General features: G+C 40.6%; 2 protein-coding genes across 10 annotated transcripts in view; one reads left to right on the top strand and one right to left on the bottom strand.

Annotated features, from left to right (window-relative positions):
- LOC308397092 (uncharacterized protein) overlaps positions 1–16,564 on the top strand; it is a gene marked incomplete at both ends in the record, with an annotated part of 535,410 nt that overhangs the window by 466,060 nt on the left and 52,786 nt on the right. The gene's annotated exons all lie outside the window — the stretch shown is intronic.
- Positions 1–16,564, bottom strand: part of afdna (afadin, adherens junction formation factor a) — a 123,105-nt gene that overhangs the window by 75,006 nt on the left and 31,535 nt on the right. For 7 of the 9 annotated variants that reach the window (XM_080882096.1, XM_080882090.1, XM_080882095.1 and 4 more), the window contains exons 2-6: positions 4,108–4,303; positions 3,868–3,980; positions 2,448–2,605; positions 2,111–2,265; positions 170–327 (exon numbers count right to left, since the gene is read on the bottom strand). In XM_080882096.1, coding sequence (XP_080738222.1) covers positions 170–327; positions 2,111–2,265; positions 2,448–2,605; positions 3,868–3,980; positions 4,108–4,303 — 780 coding nt within the window. The remainder of the gene's footprint in view (positions 1–169; positions 328–2,110; positions 2,266–2,447; positions 2,606–3,867; positions 3,981–4,107; positions 4,304–16,564) is intronic. The other 2 variants (XM_080882092.1, XM_080882091.1) reach the window with 1 other exon arrangement.

The following is a 16,564-nucleotide window of genomic DNA, read 5'->3' as shown; positions in this document are numbered from 1 at the left end:
CTGTTAACGTGGGTTTGATGGAATTTGCTGCAGCTGGAGGAACTAAACCTAATTTAACTCGATTTTAATTTTAGCGAGAACAAAGCAGATTTTATGGTGTTGATGAATGTGTTTACTGGGAGCGTGAGAAGGTGACAAGATGGGTTTACAGATTTTTAAGAAAACTTACCCGAGCAATGCAGTACTCTTTGGGGTTCTCCTTCTCTAGTCCATACTTCTCCAGAGCCTCCACCACAGCAAAGTCAGCTGTGTCTCTCGTGGAGAGGAGGATGGTTTTATACGGGATATTGGGCTTCAGACTGTCAGCGTATATCCTCAAAGTGCCTCCTGCAGAGACGGAGTGTGTTAGTTCTGAATGCAAAAGCACTAAATACTGTTTCACACCTAGTTCTAGTTTTACTTCAGTGAACTTGGGTGTTTTTCACCTTTAGTTTAATTTTTGACTGCATTTAATATAGCCAATGTAATGGTGCTAGCAGACTCCCACTTTACAAACTTCTGTCACCATCGGTTCTCGGTCTATCATTTCTTGCTTGACCTGGACATTAAACTTTCTCGCGTACACTTTTAGATGAGTTTGGGGAAAAGCAATAACGTAATGCTTATAACAACTTTCATCTGGTGGAACATGTAGCCATGTAACGGGGACGTGTCAACTGAAAATGATCACCTTTGTAAATGCCACAAAAGAAGGCTTCAGCAGAGCAAACAGGATTTTCATTACATAAAATAAGGGTGTTTTGTTTGTTTTTTTAAATAGTGCTTTCTGCCGGGAGAACGTCACCGTCTAACCACCGGCCGTCCTGCCTCACCGGCTGCATGTGCATGCGGACGGTGGTTTGAGCCGTTTTTAAAGCCGGTTCACTCGTCCATCTGTCTGTCTGGCAGAGTGATTAGGTAATGCCTGAGTCACACGCTGAACCAGTCAGCATGCTTGTTTCATTCATTCGGCACGTCCGCGACGTATGTCTGTGTGCGTAAACATGTCAGCGTGAGACGCTCCAACGGCATATGGCACTTCTGGGAAGCAGCTGATGTGGGCGTGAGTAATTAGCGATGAGCAGTGAAAACAATTTACTAACAACAAAAAGTGGGCCGCTAATCCGCATGTTATATAAACACCACTCCAATAGATGTGCACACCTGCTTTCACAGAATTTAACTTGCTTTCTCATGCCCTTCCACACCAGATAAGGAGCGACAGTGAACTGCGACGTTCAGGTCACGCTGCAGATTATCTCCAGAGTTCACGTCAGGTTTCCTTTAAGCCATACAAGGACATTCAGACTTGTTTTAGAGCCAATCCGGGTCCCTCTCTGGCTGTGCCATTTCGGTTTGTGACATAAAAAGTCAGTATTCACAGCTGATTTTCATATTTAGGTCAATTTACTGTTTACTCCAACAAATACCATCATGAATTTTAACATTTAAGATTCTGGGGGTTTTGTAGTTACTCTGACACTGGATTGAATTTGGTGGCAACACACACCTGAACAGTCCAAACCAGAGGTGCTCATACTTGTTGATCATCAGTGAATTTGTCGATTTGATTAGCAGCACTTGGCTGCTACTTGCCCTCTTAAGTCCTATGGAAGCTGTGACTGTGGACTCTAGAGTCCTGTGCTCTCTTTTCCACATGACTGTAACAATATATCAGATTAGCCTTTGATGTTGACGGTCTCATTATTTTAAAGTAATACCACCTGCAAACTGCCCACGTGAGCCAATGTGTTCTGACTTCAGTTTATTTCCAGTGAGCAAAAACTTAAATATACATGGGATCATTAAACATACCGTACTGCCCTCTGAGCTCCGTCTCTTGTCTCATCATTAAAAAAGTGAAACAAAACACTTTAGCAGTGTTCAATTAGTCTACATTTTGGATCTAATGGCACTATATGCTTTTTAATTTTAACATAAATGAGGTGCAGGCTATCTAATTGGGAAGGAATGTGTTTGTTATATACCTATTGTTTTTTTCCTCTACCCACCCCTGAACTAATACACCTAGGAGACTAGGCACAGTTGGTAATCCGAGCTCATGTTGGGATTAGGAGAAAAGGGTCTGAATAAACTCGTAAACAAGATATTTGCAAATTCTAAGAAGTACCTGAGTCTGGCCTCCCATCGCTGCTCATGAACTCCTGCATGCGTTTCTCCAGTTTCTGCTGGCGTCTTCTCTTCATCACCACCTCTGGGTTGGAGATCGTCCTGGTAAAGCTGGTCTCCGGCATGTCTTTATAAACCTCTGCTGCCAGATTTTCTCTAAACCAAAGAATAAATGGGACAGAAAAAGAAACGCAGGGAAGAAAAAAAAAAGGAGTCAGATGAAGGAACTGAAAGGTCAAAAGTTTAAATCACTATTCTGTCATTTTCTGTGCTTTTCCTCGCATTAAGAAAAAGAATCTCTGAGGACTGTCAGGATGTAAGATGAATGAGTGCGTTACCCGTCCTCGCGACTCAGTGTCTGATCGTCTCCATCAGGGATTCGGGCGAATTCCTTCTCCCTCTTCTTTTCCTTTTTCTTCTCCTTCTTGGACAGAGTCCTCTTGAAGTTCTGTATCACGCCGTCCTTCTCCTTCTCAGGCCCGTTACTCTGACTCTTCTAGAAAAACAAGAGAGTGAGGCTGAGTGATAAAACTGCTATAGATGCACTCCTTTGTGGGTGAATAAGTGGCACATGAGCAAAGTGAGCAAGGAAAAGAAGAAAATCTTCGGCATCTTTGTGACATTCGAGTACGCCAAAATGTCCAAATTTGACTCAGGGCCCAAAGGGACTTTTAAAACCCACTAAAACCTGAGCACCTCTTACAAGGTCAAATAGGCACGCTGCAGTGCTCCCCACAGGCTGTTAAATTAAGACAGGTAGTTGCTGTCTTGCTCTGCATCGTCAGTGAGCAGGAAGACATAAACTACACCTCCACCTGCTCCAGGTTCTGATCAGAGTGGTCCTGTAACTCCCTACAGTGAAATACTCACCACCTCTTATCACAAATAGTACTGATTAGTGTACGTGTAAACAATAATACATTCCACTTTTAAATCACAAAAACGTTTGGGAGGCTGGTTGAGGTTGCTGGTAGAGCGAAATTTTATGCACATTGAGTCGCCGAAAATTGAGTTGTACACTTCACAGATTTTTACGCTTCATCATTTTCTAATTTTTTATTACATTACAAATTAAAAATACATCATTTATTATCATTAAAATTGGTTAGGGTTAGTGGGATAAAGATATAAAAACTATAGAAAAGATCACAGTTTGAAGAGACAACCTGAAGGAACAGCTGAAAGATATTAAGGACCATAAGTGGAACCTGGCAGGAAGCCAGCTGGTACAAAACATGAGAGCAAATGAAAAATACCAAGAAAATTCAAAAAATTAAAACTTGAAAAAGATTAAGGAGGGTTGCTAAATATACCCGAGCAGCTCAATGAAGTAAAGTCTATGTGTAGGAAACACTATGTTCCATTTAAAGGCAGTATCACATATAGAAGTAGCTTCCCTATTGGAAAATGAAGCTGAGTACAAGTCCTTAGCCAGTGAGCACACGTTTCAGTTTTTAAAGCCAAATCAGACACTCACTCGTCACATCTGGTCTCAAAATACCTGGATGGCTTCCTTGAAAGCCCTTCATTAACCAAGCAGCATCCATCTTTTATATACAGTCTGATTATATTCTAGTGGCAGCTGGTGCCTTTCCAATGCGCATTTGTATCTTTGTGATCTTGAAGAGCTGAACAAAGTGATTTAAAATGATTCGTTTTTCCTTGACAGGCTACGGATGAATGGAAGAATAATTCATCTCGCTAGTAAGCCTAATGATTAACAGTGAACACTTGAACCGAACAGTCAGAGCAGCTGACCTTGGGCAGGATGTCGTTCTCATTCTTCAGGACAAAGCGTCCTTCTCTGTCGTCTTTGTTCCAGTTCAGCTGCACAACAAGAGGCTTTTCGTCCAGGTCCAGCTGACGCTCTTCTAACACAGACACAGAAAGACCAGTTTACCTGAGAGCCATCCATTTCCTACTCTCCATTTTTACAATTAATTGGGTTCTGTAAAGTCTGTCGCGCTTTTCCTTGCATCAGAAATCTGTGGGACTCACCGCCACTGACATGGACCTCGTACAAGGAGTATTTTGGTGAGGACAGCATCCTCATGTCTGGTCTGAACTTCTCTGCTAACGTTTCAATGACATCCTGCGTTGTCGCTGTGCTGGAGACTCTGATGCACTTGGTAGCAAAGTTACCGGCGACCCGGTCCTGGAAGTAGAACCTCATCACGCCATGGAACTCCAGGTCCTTTTAGAAAAAACACAGGAAGAGAGTCACTAATTCTGTTTATACAAGCCGCAAATTACAAAAATACACCAAACATTTACATTCAACACAATTGCGTTTACATGCAGAGCATAAACAAATGCTTGGATATTAACATTGAAGACTGAAAGAAAATAGGGCATAAACAGTAGCTCAGACGTATTATTAATGCAGGATGGCGCTCTTAAGGAGGCTGTTCAGCAGCCTCGACTGTGGCGGGAGAGCAAAAATGCAAGGCTGGCTGAGATCCAGAGAGCCGAGTGTGTCAGCAGGTTGTGCGACGATAGGAAAAGAAGGCTGATCAGTTATTCACCGATATGGACTGTCAGCCCACATGCATCAAGTTTTGAGCACAACAACTTACTTCAGTGACATCGGTTATTAAATAGACAAGATGAATGTTTGCCGTCCAAATATCACATTAAATACTGAAGACATCACAACCATGAGGCGTGTCATTTCGGATAAACTTTACGTATACGTGTGAAGTATATTTGAGGTCATAAGTGAGCGTAATAGGTCCCTTTCAAGCAGTTCAACACCGATTAGTTCCAGTTTACTTTGAATTAAATCTTAAATATGTACTTAAAGTCATTTGTATATAATTGGTATCAAATGTTATTTCCAATAACCTTCCTGATCTGCACACTGATTTAATGTGTTCCAACTTACTTATCTACTTTATCTCAGCACACTGTGCAGGTCTAAGGAAACCTCTGCAGAACACACACAGCCTGTGTTACACAGCTACCCAGGGCTATTTTCTCTACATGTGTACAAATCCACTGCCTACATTTAGACATTTCCTTCATCTGCTACAGAGTGTACTACAGAACAAGAATGTGTAAAACCTGATGTATGTACGCAACGCTGTGCTGACGCAGCAACTGTAGCTCGCAGCCTGTGCACACACATGCATATGTTATGGCTCAGCTGTAAATCTGCCTCATATTTCATCATAACCGCCACCAGAGAAAGATCTAAGGTATTCAGGAGCTTGCCAACATTGCATAGCTAGTAGCTGCTATTACTCTGAAAAAGTAGGTGATTGTATCTCACTCTAGGGGACAAAAACAAATTGAAAGCGAGAGACAAACTTGTGGAAAGATATTCAAGTAAGATGAAGGCAGCCATGAACACAAAGCCATATATAGTTTCTCACAGACGCTGATTGGTTTCTGGCATCATTGGGGGGGGGGGGATGCACGCCTTCTTAAGTGCAGCATTAAATGTTGCCACTTTAAGGTGAATGCCAGGACAAGTGGATGAACCTGTGGAATAGGGCTGAACGATTATGGAAAATAATCTAATTGCGATTTTTTTGCCCCAATATTGCGATTGCGATGCGATATGCGATTATTTTTTAAGGTATTTGTCTTCTGTATTATTAAACAAAGACAAGCAATACATCATATAGTATGGCCAATACTATATTACATTAATTTTAAACTGTTCTTTCCTGGAAGACAGACCTCTGTTATGATGACATGAGGTGATGCATGAATTGATGACTGACATTTTTATTTAACTTCTTCAATCACAACAGTATATTTGAACATACACAATAGTTTATTTTTAGCTTACAAACATCTGAGCATAAAGTGCTGACAAGGAACCCTGGTGTAAACATTAAAATGAAAGTCAGTACAATGTGCAGATTGCAGAAATATACATAAAAAAAATCAGTGGCTTTACCACACTCAGTTTTTCGACATCTGTGAACTACTAGACAGTCATTCAATTAAAAAATAATATTAAATAAATAAAACTAATAAATAAAAAATACACACATCTTACTGATCTCTGCAGTCAGTAACATTACACATAAAGTGCAAACATAATAGCAATTGTATAAACACACACACAAACACGCCTTTAAAGTTTAAAGGCGTGAAATTGGACGGTCTAGCCTTCTGATTAGCCGCTGTCTCGGTGGAGTTTAATAAACTCGGCCGTCTGCTTCTTGCTATCTAAAATATAACCAGACACTGGTGTAAATTCTCGACTGTCTCATACTTCTGTTTAATCAGTTTTCTGTTTGACGTTTAGTCAGCTGTGTGAAAACCAAGGAGGAACCCACCCGGGGGATTAATAAAGTTTTATTTTAATATAATCTAATAACTTTAATCTCAGCCAAACCGATTTACTCACGAACAAACAAAACACTGAAAAAAGCCCAACAATAACATTTTTAGGTTGTCTAAGTGACTTATATATTACGTTTAACCCGAGCAGCGAAACTCCGCGGTGATCTGAAAATGATGTGCCGGGAGTTGTGCCGTTCTCGGCCGCATCAGTAACCCTCGAGCTCCCGGCTAGCTGTCGAGCTGGTGGGTAGCAGACGCCTCTGAAAACGTCGAAGCACTTTTGCAAATATGGGATATCTTGATAAACCGAGCAGATATTTGATGTTTACACAACTACTTTCTCGCCTGAAAATATGTTAAAAGTTTATTTTGTGACCCAGAAAGATTAGTATGAGTAATTTTAAAACTTAGTAGCGGCCGCCATTGCTGGAAACTGGAGTTTGGCTGGGCCGCGCTATGAATTCTGGGATATGGTAGTAATTTGGACAGCCTTCGGCGCGTCGCTGTGACGTAATCGGTCTACAAATGCGGCCTCAGGAGGATGCAGCCCATGAATTGTATAATATAATCGCAGTATAATCGCAGCCTTTGCGGTTAGAAAATTGCACTTGATCATGTCGCGATATTATCGCATATGCGATATATAGTTCAGCCCTACTGTGGAACAAAATGCAGATACTACTCGAGCACCATGGTCCAAGTAACGTTTCATGAATAGTGATGTCATTTTCAGAGAACCCATTGGTCAGGAAGTGACAGTTATATATATTCTCAGTGTACAGAGTAAGCACTGAGAGAGTGTCTTTAAGGTTTACTTCATAAGAAATTGTAACATTTTATTATGGCAGGAAAGATGTTGTGTCTTCACTGTGGATCTCCTAGACCGCAGATATCTTTTCTGTCAGCATGCCAACAAAACAACTCGCATGCCAGCTTCTAATAGGGGATGCAAACAAACAAATTCAACCATTTAATCTGAGGCTGAGGAGTGTGTGCAGAAAGACTTCCAACAAAAGATTCAACTACACTAATTCTGCACAGTTTGTGGACTTTATTCCATATAGAAAAAACAGGAAAATAGAGAGGAAAAAAAAAAAAAAAAAAAAAAAAAAAGAGGCCGACAGAAGTGAAAGCGTTCCCCGCCTCGTTCTAACTCGCCGCCTCCCCTTCCCCGTCGAGTGGAAACACTGAGAACAGTTTCGATAGGCAAGGGTGGAGTCGGGAATGTGCACGCGTTGTGATTTACTGCTGGAATGTGGGTCATCGAGGGCTGCCGTTGTCAAGCTTGCGTAACTGTTGGTTACAGTTACCGTGGAGACACTGAGGTTCAAACAAGGCCCAGCTTAGAGCGAGCGGTGGATAATTAACACACTGGTCAGTACAACGGCAGACACCTTCTGGGGCCACTGGGAACTGTTAAGGGCAGCCACGTGTAGTTCAAGTTCAGTGCACCTCCAGATGATGGTGCATTCCTGCAAAGTCTCATCTCAGCCATCTACACCCCTAAATAATCCAGCCCTAAACTCCTGAAAGTCATAATCTTAAAGTTGTGGACCAGTACTGACATTGCGTCCACTCATTTCCACAAGTTTCCAAGGGGGAGGGGATTTAATTAACTAACCAATCATAAGAGACTAAAGCAGCAGCATCTAACATCAGCTCAATTTGCACCATGGACATATTACTGCACATAGAGCACACAATTCATGTGTCCCTCCAAAATACAATGTTTGGTCGCACAATAACTAAACCATGAATTACAATAAATTCATATTTAGTCTTATAGTTATAATTTTTTTTTGTTTGTTTATAACACAAAAAACATCTTACTAAGTCAGAAGCATTTCTTTATGTCAATTGATTAAAAAGTCATTGATTAAACTCTTGAAATCAAGCTGTCGAACATTTTAAATACAGGGCAACAAGTGAGCAGGCGCCCTCATGTTGTCCTTCGCTCCAACATCCTGAATACTTGCAATAAGGACTGCTCGCAAGCCCGATCCAGTAGCGCCATGGCTGCGAATTTGGGCTAGCAGCACTCGCACAATGGCACAGCTGCAAACAGTTTACAATTAAGTTTATGCACCTTACTCCCCCCAACCATCAATGCTTTGATCTACAAACTGCACACAACTACACATTTAAATAATTTGTAAATCACACTCAGCTTTCACAATCCCTTTACTTTAATAGTTTAAAAACCAACAGTGTACACAGTAAAACAACTAGTAAGGCTAAAAGCTCCGTCTCCAGTTTGAGTGCTGGGTGATAATCTGTATATAGTCAATACTCATATACCTCCATGCCAACACACTTGTTCTGCAGGAAAGCTAAAACTGGACTAAAGTGAAAACAGTTCAGCATGTTCTTCCATATTTTTTTTTCAATGCCATCCTGTCTCGTGCAACAAAAAGGCACGCAGTGGCTGTGTGAATATCAGTTCCCAGCTTCATAGACCTGACATGAGTGCAGCGTTAATCCGGTGTGTAGGCAAGTCTTCTTTAAGATCAACTCTAAACTTAATTTTGTGACCTATTTCAAGCACTTACTTTGCTAAAATAATAAAATGTGCAATTATTTTTATCTTTTCAGCTACTACAACCTGGCGACCCTGACTTTGAGGCTGAGGAATGTTTCAAATAATGATCTAGTGATTTTATGGAGGAAAAATTATCTTTGATATTATTTTTGGACAGAAAAGGAAAGAAGGGCAGGCAAAGGAGACAATACCTAGACACAGGACTACTGTTACTTTATTGTCCTCCACAGTTGACAATTGTCTTGGATCAAACCAGATTACAGGAAATATTAGAATAAACAAATAAAATTTAGGCAAAAAAAATTCAAACATATCAAATAAAAGAGCAGAACAGGAACAAATGGCTCCGTTTATGCTTCTGCAGCTTTCACTCCAATAATCCCCAACAGCTTTTTCTGTTTTCTTCCATGTTTCACAGACAGCACATGGTTTGAGTAGAAATGCTAATGCAGCAGTATACCAACAAACAACAGCCCGGATAAGAGCTGCTGCGCTCCGCCTGTCAAACGCACGCAGTCCCACATTTCCAGTCGAGTGATGGCAGAGAGGAATCGGCTGAGGTTTAGGGGAGTCTTTGATGTTCCACTAGTTCTGTCAGCGTGTTTATATATGCTGGGTCGACATATGCTCTATGTACACAAATTAACTAATGCCATGTAATTACTGCATGTTAGACCATATGTGGCACTACAGAAGTTTGTGCATCTGTGTAGTTCCCTTTCTTCACTGTGTCAAGCATCAGGGAATGCTCGCATACACAGAGTGAGTGTAATGCAGGCCAATACCATAGATAGCCGTTACATTTTCAATTTATTAAGCCCCTTCAATTCTCACACAAATAGCAGATGAGCTATGTCAGACTTCAGTTGTTTCTAGTTTTGATTTTTGGTAGTGTCCTTGTCATTACTGATAGCATTCAGGTTGCACGGGTAGTCTGGCTCCTCCAGGGTGGCATGAGAAAGTTTGTGTCCAACAAAGACTCAAGAATAACTGTCGTTATATGAAAGCTGGACAGGGTCATTGATAGGCATCAACACCTCACCTGGACTATATCTACTTTTTCCCTCCTTTATTACCATCTTGCTACAAAACCCAAACAAACCCTTTGTTTGCATATGTGCAATATTCCTAATATGTTGTGAAAAACACTGACACATATTTAGAATATGTAAGGAGGCTCATCTCTATAAAATCTCTAAAAATGTTTTTGTCATCACTTTGTTATTTAAGTATCTGTGGCAGTAAATCCTCCTCCTCTCCTTGTGTTCGTATTGGATAAAATCACAATGTCGTTATTAGAAGTGAAAACTGAAAGTAATTTAGTCACAGCAAGCTGTAGTATTTCTCTACTAAACAATCTCTCACATGCTCAACTGTGTGAGAGCGTGCAACTAACAGCGACAGTGGAGGGAAACCATACTGCGTGAGAGATAACCTGGATTTTCAAATCCAACTGACTAACAGCTCAGGTTCAAAGGTCTCTAAGGGAAGAGTTCGAAGGTCACGTCTTTGTTTGCATGTGTAAGTGAGTTTACTTCACACTGCGGCTTTTTTTCTTTTTTAAAGAGCTCCCACCTGGTGCTTGTCTCATGTGTGGGAGCAGTGGATTAAACTTTAAGCCAAATGTAGTGTCATTACCGTACAAGACTAAAAATAAATAAATGATACAGCAAATACTTCACCCTTTTAAAAGAAACAACATTTTCACAGGGTATTAGCCAAGTAATTTTGTAACTTTGAATATCAGTATGTAAGCACTTTGAATAAAACCAAAAATATGTTCATAACCCTAAAGTAATATTCAGAAACAGTCACATTAGAACTGCAGACCTAAAGCAAGAAGCTGATGTCTGATAACTACTTCTTTTGGCTGCTCCCTGATTTAACGCCACTCACCCTCTCTCTTGCACCCTCTTTGGACACACCAACCCTCAGCATGCCCGCTCAGTAAATCCATAAATCTTCTCTTTGGCTTTGCTCTTTTTTTAAATGCTTCATTCCTAATTCTGCTTGGATAAGTACAAGTTAACCCCCTGCAGTGACGGTATTCAAAGAGGGACAACAGGACAATCTGGACTATTAGAAAGACGGTCCAGACCAACCATATTGGTCTGTTGGCAAATAAGGTGACAGGAAGGAATTTAAAACTTTATTAAAACATTTCATTATTTTAATGGCACAACAGTAGGAAATAAAATCAAATTTAAAAAAAAACATGTTCAAAACAATCCTGTAAACCTTCCTCCTTGCAAAAGATTTTTGATGAGCACACGTTTGTCCAGTGCTGCCTGAGGTCAAACAGTAAACTGGAAGCATGTTGTACAGGATGTTACAGTCTCTCTAATACTCATCATTAACTCAGTGTGCACCCTCAGCAGAAGTTATGAAACAGTACTTCCACTTTCTGTATACAAGGGTCACTGGTACACAATCCAAGAAAAGAAAACAAGTCAGTGTCAGGAGAGTTTCTGAGATCACTAACCTGAAGGTTGCTTAAAAAAAAAAAAAAAAAAAAAAAAAAAAAACTACAACAACAAAACAGCAAAAAGATAATTTGTCTAAAAATCATCTGTATTGATGTGGAATGCAGTGGAAACTCTTGGCTCCGGAGGGGCAGGTGATGTTGTCCATAACGTCATAAACCATTTATAATTTTTCCAGCATGATAAGAAACAGCAGAAATTCATGCAAAATGAAAATAAAAATTAAAAGGACTATTTTCCCCCACCAATTACTTTCATAAACTTTGGAAGAAAATCTTTTTTGTAATTACATTTATTTATCGCCCAGTCCTGACTGAATACATGCATCCCTAACTCTCAGCTTGCTAATATAGTTACTCTTAATTATTAACCCACGTTCACATTATACATATGAAAACCAATAATTTATATAATTTGTGTGCACGGTTTCAGGCTGCTAGTATAACACAACATGGAACAACTATGAGTTAGCCAGTCAAAAACTTTGCCTTTCTCCACCTAATGGTAATGGACTTTCATCAAACGTTTCAACAGACTGCTCGTGTTTTCATCAGGTTTTTTGCTTGTAAAAGCAGTGTCAGCATCGACTCTAGTAAAGTGCAACCACACTTTTTAGCACTCAATTCTCTCCACCTTCCTCACAAAGACCAGGGTGAGGCAAAGTTGCCCCGCCCTGACAAACACAGGGAAAAACTCTACCAAGAAGTAAATAGGGAAGCATGCATCGTAGATTCAAGTCTTAAACAGTAACAGAGGTGGTCAGATCAAATGCGAGAGATAACTTATGTACCAGGACCCATTTAACACCAGGTTTGGGTACCCATTCCTACTGACATCATCATGTCTCACTTTCTTATCATCCTTTCACATCTCTTTCTCACTATTCTCCCAAGTAAAAGCAGCACGGCCTCCGGAGCCTTCTTAAATCTGCCCTAAATAAATGTAGCTACAGTGTGTGTGTGTGTGTGTGTGTGTGTGTGTGTGTGTGTGTGCGTGCGTGCGTGCGTGCGTGTGATAAACTTGTGGGGGACGGTGGGTAGGAGGTTATCAAGTGCTAAGGAAACTAACCAGACCTCCACGTAAACCACTCCTGGGCTCTGATGTGTCTCTGCTGTGCTGAGACTGAGCAGAGCTGCTGTCTAAAGATAACAGAGATACCACACAGTACTCGGGATAAGATGGACACCATTCACAACCATGCAGGTAAACGATTCCATACTCCTGGTTCCCATCTTTCAATTCTCTGATGAATCCATTGGCTGCAGGCAAACACCGAGATCTAAATGAGATCTCAAACTCGTTATTCCCAACAATTTACAGGAAGAACTCTATATAAATGCTGTTGCTAAAAATACAAAGCATCCATGGCTCATTGGTTTAAGTGCTTGGGTTTTCTTGAAACTAACATTATTCCAAAATATCATTTAAAAAAGGTGTGATGCCACAGTGCTGACATAAAAAAGATAAAGCACTCCAAAAAAATATCCACAGCTGAAATCTCGAGGAGAAACCAAAAAAATTATTAAGCCAAAACCCAAGTTTAAGGCCAACATGCACAGCTCAAACCTGTACTCGAGTTGCTCAGCATCAACTTAGATGCCAGAGGAGGCCATTAAGAAACTTTTGAAAAGTTTATTTCCAAGCACCACCTTTTTCCAAGCTTTTCCTTAAAGGTATAAAACTGTTAATGGGAACAGTAGGTTAAGTATGGCAAGTCAACACCGCAGTAAGTCAACTACGAAACTGGTGTCCTGCTGAGCCTAATACACTGCTGGAAACCCTTTGTAGACTCAAAATAACTACCTGGAGTTGTTATGAACATGACTGCCAGGAATGAAACTTGTTTCTAAAAGGACTTTAATAATACATGTTGTCATGTATGATTTTGATGTCTGGATAATTTTCTGTTTGTAGCAGTTTTAATTAAAATGCTCTTGTTGCACGTCTGTGGCGTGGAAACCAATCCAGAGAGAAGTGCAACAAAGAACCCCAGCTGGCATCCAATCTCTCTTATAGAGCGTGTATCTTTGACACTAGGACACCTCAGAAAACACTTTTGACACCAAATGTAACACAAGGACACCAGCATTTTATATTTGTTACCCTTTTTATCTGAATGGAAACATGCAGGTGTGCACTTGAACACACCTGTTATATAAACGTCTTGCAGACAGTAAGAGCAGGGCACCATTTCCTGAGTTTGGCTTTATTATACATCTGCTGCACCCGTAAGCAGTCATTTCAGCTGGCTCTATGTCTGATCTCAATTTGGGGAGGCTCATGCTCACAGGGATGGGATTGAACTGCAATATGAAAACAATTACAGCCAATAAAATGTTTCCCATTACTTGGTCATGGTCAATTTAAGGTCTCAGATAAATTCTAAGGAGTCTAAGGATAAGATCTCACCCTCTATTGTCTTTCTGAATTTGGCATTGAGGAACTTTTTGGGATAAAACTGCACACTTATCACTAGATTTGCAGCCTAAAAAAAAAACAACAAAAAAAAAACTCATTCTAGGCAGCATGTGTCCCTGGTTTGGACGGCTTACAGCTAAGCTGCTATGTTGCTGGACTTCAAAACCACAGCTCTGATCCCCACCCTAAAATACAAATAAACAAAAACAAAAGTGCTTAACACTGTGATTTCACCCTCTCTCATACTGCAGTCGTGTTTATAATTAAATACCAATACTGGCAAACCAGAAAAAGGTGAAACCCCTAGTTTCCATGGAGACACTGAAACTTAAATTTGGATTTTTTTAGTTTTTGGCACTGAAACGATGAATTTGAAGCAGGGAGGAGAAGAGCTTTCTGGGTGATGGCTGTTTAAAAATGAGAACAGATTCCAGCTGCTGTGCGTCATACACACACACGAACATGAGCCTAATAAAATGAACTGAATTCCTGAGTCAATATTGTTGCAGCCCCACCTGCAGAAACATGGGGGGATTCCTCCCTAAGCCAGTGTCTAAGGTCAGCTGGACCGAGGTTTTTAAGGCGGGGGGGGGGGGGGGGGGGGGGGGGGGGAAGTCATCCGAGCGGGGGCATTTCAAAGACTTCACGGCATACCAAAGAAGAATAAAAGACATCAGGAGAGGGAGAGAGGTGAAGACGAGAAACCCTGAAGCAGGAGAATTACTTTCCCATTCCTTTAAATAGCCATGGGATGTGAGGCTTACACGGCATTATCCTTGATATCAAATATCTCACTGATACTTGCGGTTGCAGATGTAATATCAGAAATCCCATCCTCTCCTACTTTTCTTCCCCCACTTGAATACAAGTTAAGGACACACCCTCAAGCAAGCTCTCGATAAGTGTAAGAATAAAGCTCAGTAATAAATCTTTAGGACCTGTTTTGATGGTGCACTTAAATTTAAGAACATTTTAACAACTTGTTTTCAGGGATAAACGCGACATGCTGTATATATGGGCCGTTTTGTAGGTCCATCAAAGGAGGAGAACAAGATGTCCAAAAAGCAAAGCCGTGGGTCACATGAAGAGATAAATCCTCATTTAACTGCTGAGCTGAAGGGCAGAGCAAAAGATTAAGCAAAAGTGCTAGAAACGCACCACTTGTTATTCCAAATGTGTGGAGAGAAACAGAGTAACTCAGAATAACTACGCTGTAAATATGAGTGTTTCCACACACTTGCATCTCACTTAGGTGGGCTGCCTGGGTATATTTTGCAATTTGTATTTATTGTATATATTTAGATTTCTTAGCATCAGTGCTAGTATTGGTTTTCTCTATTAAAATGTAGGGAAATATTTGTCAGGGGCAGTTATTACAATGTAAACAGCTAATCAGTAGCCACGTAAACATTTAAGTCTCCCTAAGCTTAATGTGCAAGGATTAGAACCGAAGACATTTCCAAAATGTTTTTATTTTAGTTAGCTTTTTATTCTTCTTTGCTACTACAACTACTTTTATTTCAAGTCATCTATAACAAGCTAGCCATTCCTGTGTCCCATTACTTCACATCCTTGAAAACAATCAGCTGGTTCTCCAGTGAGTCTCTCCTCCCAGTCAGATGGACTCCAGCTCCCCAGTCACAAGCTGCAGCAATCAACATTTATTCTTCTGCTTTGGAAATCCAATGCAAGCTAGACAGCTACTCTGACAAGAGCCTGTGTTAGGCAGGTTGGAAATCTATTGGAAACATTCACTGTACAGTGATTCTGGAATAACTTCTCTACAAAACAAAAACATTCATTTTTGTCAAACATCAAATATAACTGGGTAGTTTAGAAGTGTGTTGGGGGGTAGCATTTAAGAAATTTGGAATAAAGTATAAAGAGACATAAACCACATGCTGACTCAGTTATGTAGACATCACAAGTCTCAAGAAACACTCTACCAATGTCTACACAAATGCCTTCCTCCAATCGAAAAGCAGCAGTGAAATGGCTTATTTCAAGGCAGGAATTCGGCACGTAGAGCACCACCATTTGATTATGTAATGCAGGACTGTTGTTGATTTACTGCTGGCCTCTAACTTTAGAGAGAAACACACAAGACCCATAAGGACCCCTGTTGGGATTAAACTTTCTGACCAATCAGGTGATGGACGCTTAAAAAAAAGTTCCATTTTCAAAATACTAATAAATCAAAGCTGAAAGCATTAAACTGGAATGACTGTACTGTTGTAGAATTTCCTGCAGAGCAAAAACAAACTGAACCACCAGGAAAAACAAAGCCGTGCAGCTGAGGTTTGTTGTCCTGAATGAATGACTAAAAGCACACATTTCCTCTGTGGCTGCGAAGAAAGGCCTCTTTGTTTCAGGTGAGTTTCTGCTTCGGTATCGGGCTGCCCAGCCTCCATCCCCCATCCATCCTGCCCACCCAGTCATTCTGACTGAGTAAAGCATTGTGGGAAGGTATGGCATAAATTTTCTGGACTCGTGCAGTGATGTCTGGCCACAAATCAGACCTGCTCAGCGCCTTTTTTTGGGCTGCTGATGGAGGCCATCAGCAGCCCAAAAAAACCCCCAAAAAAACCAAAACAACCTGACAAGATAATTATAAAAATGATTTTTCCTTTGCTTTTGCAATTTTTACTGCAAAGTTCTCATTTGACTTTGCTGTAAATGTAAAAGGTGTGCTTGATTTGCTATGTACAGGGCTTTC

The sequence above is a fragment of the Rhamphochromis sp. 'chilingali' genome (genome assembly GCF_963969265.1).
Source record: "Rhamphochromis sp. 'chilingali' genome assembly, chromosome: 5".
Classification (NCBI taxonomy): Eukaryota; Metazoa; Chordata; class Actinopteri; order Cichliformes; family Cichlidae; genus Rhamphochromis; species Rhamphochromis sp. 'chilingali'.
This window is presented reverse-complemented; position numbering and strand designations above follow the sequence as displayed.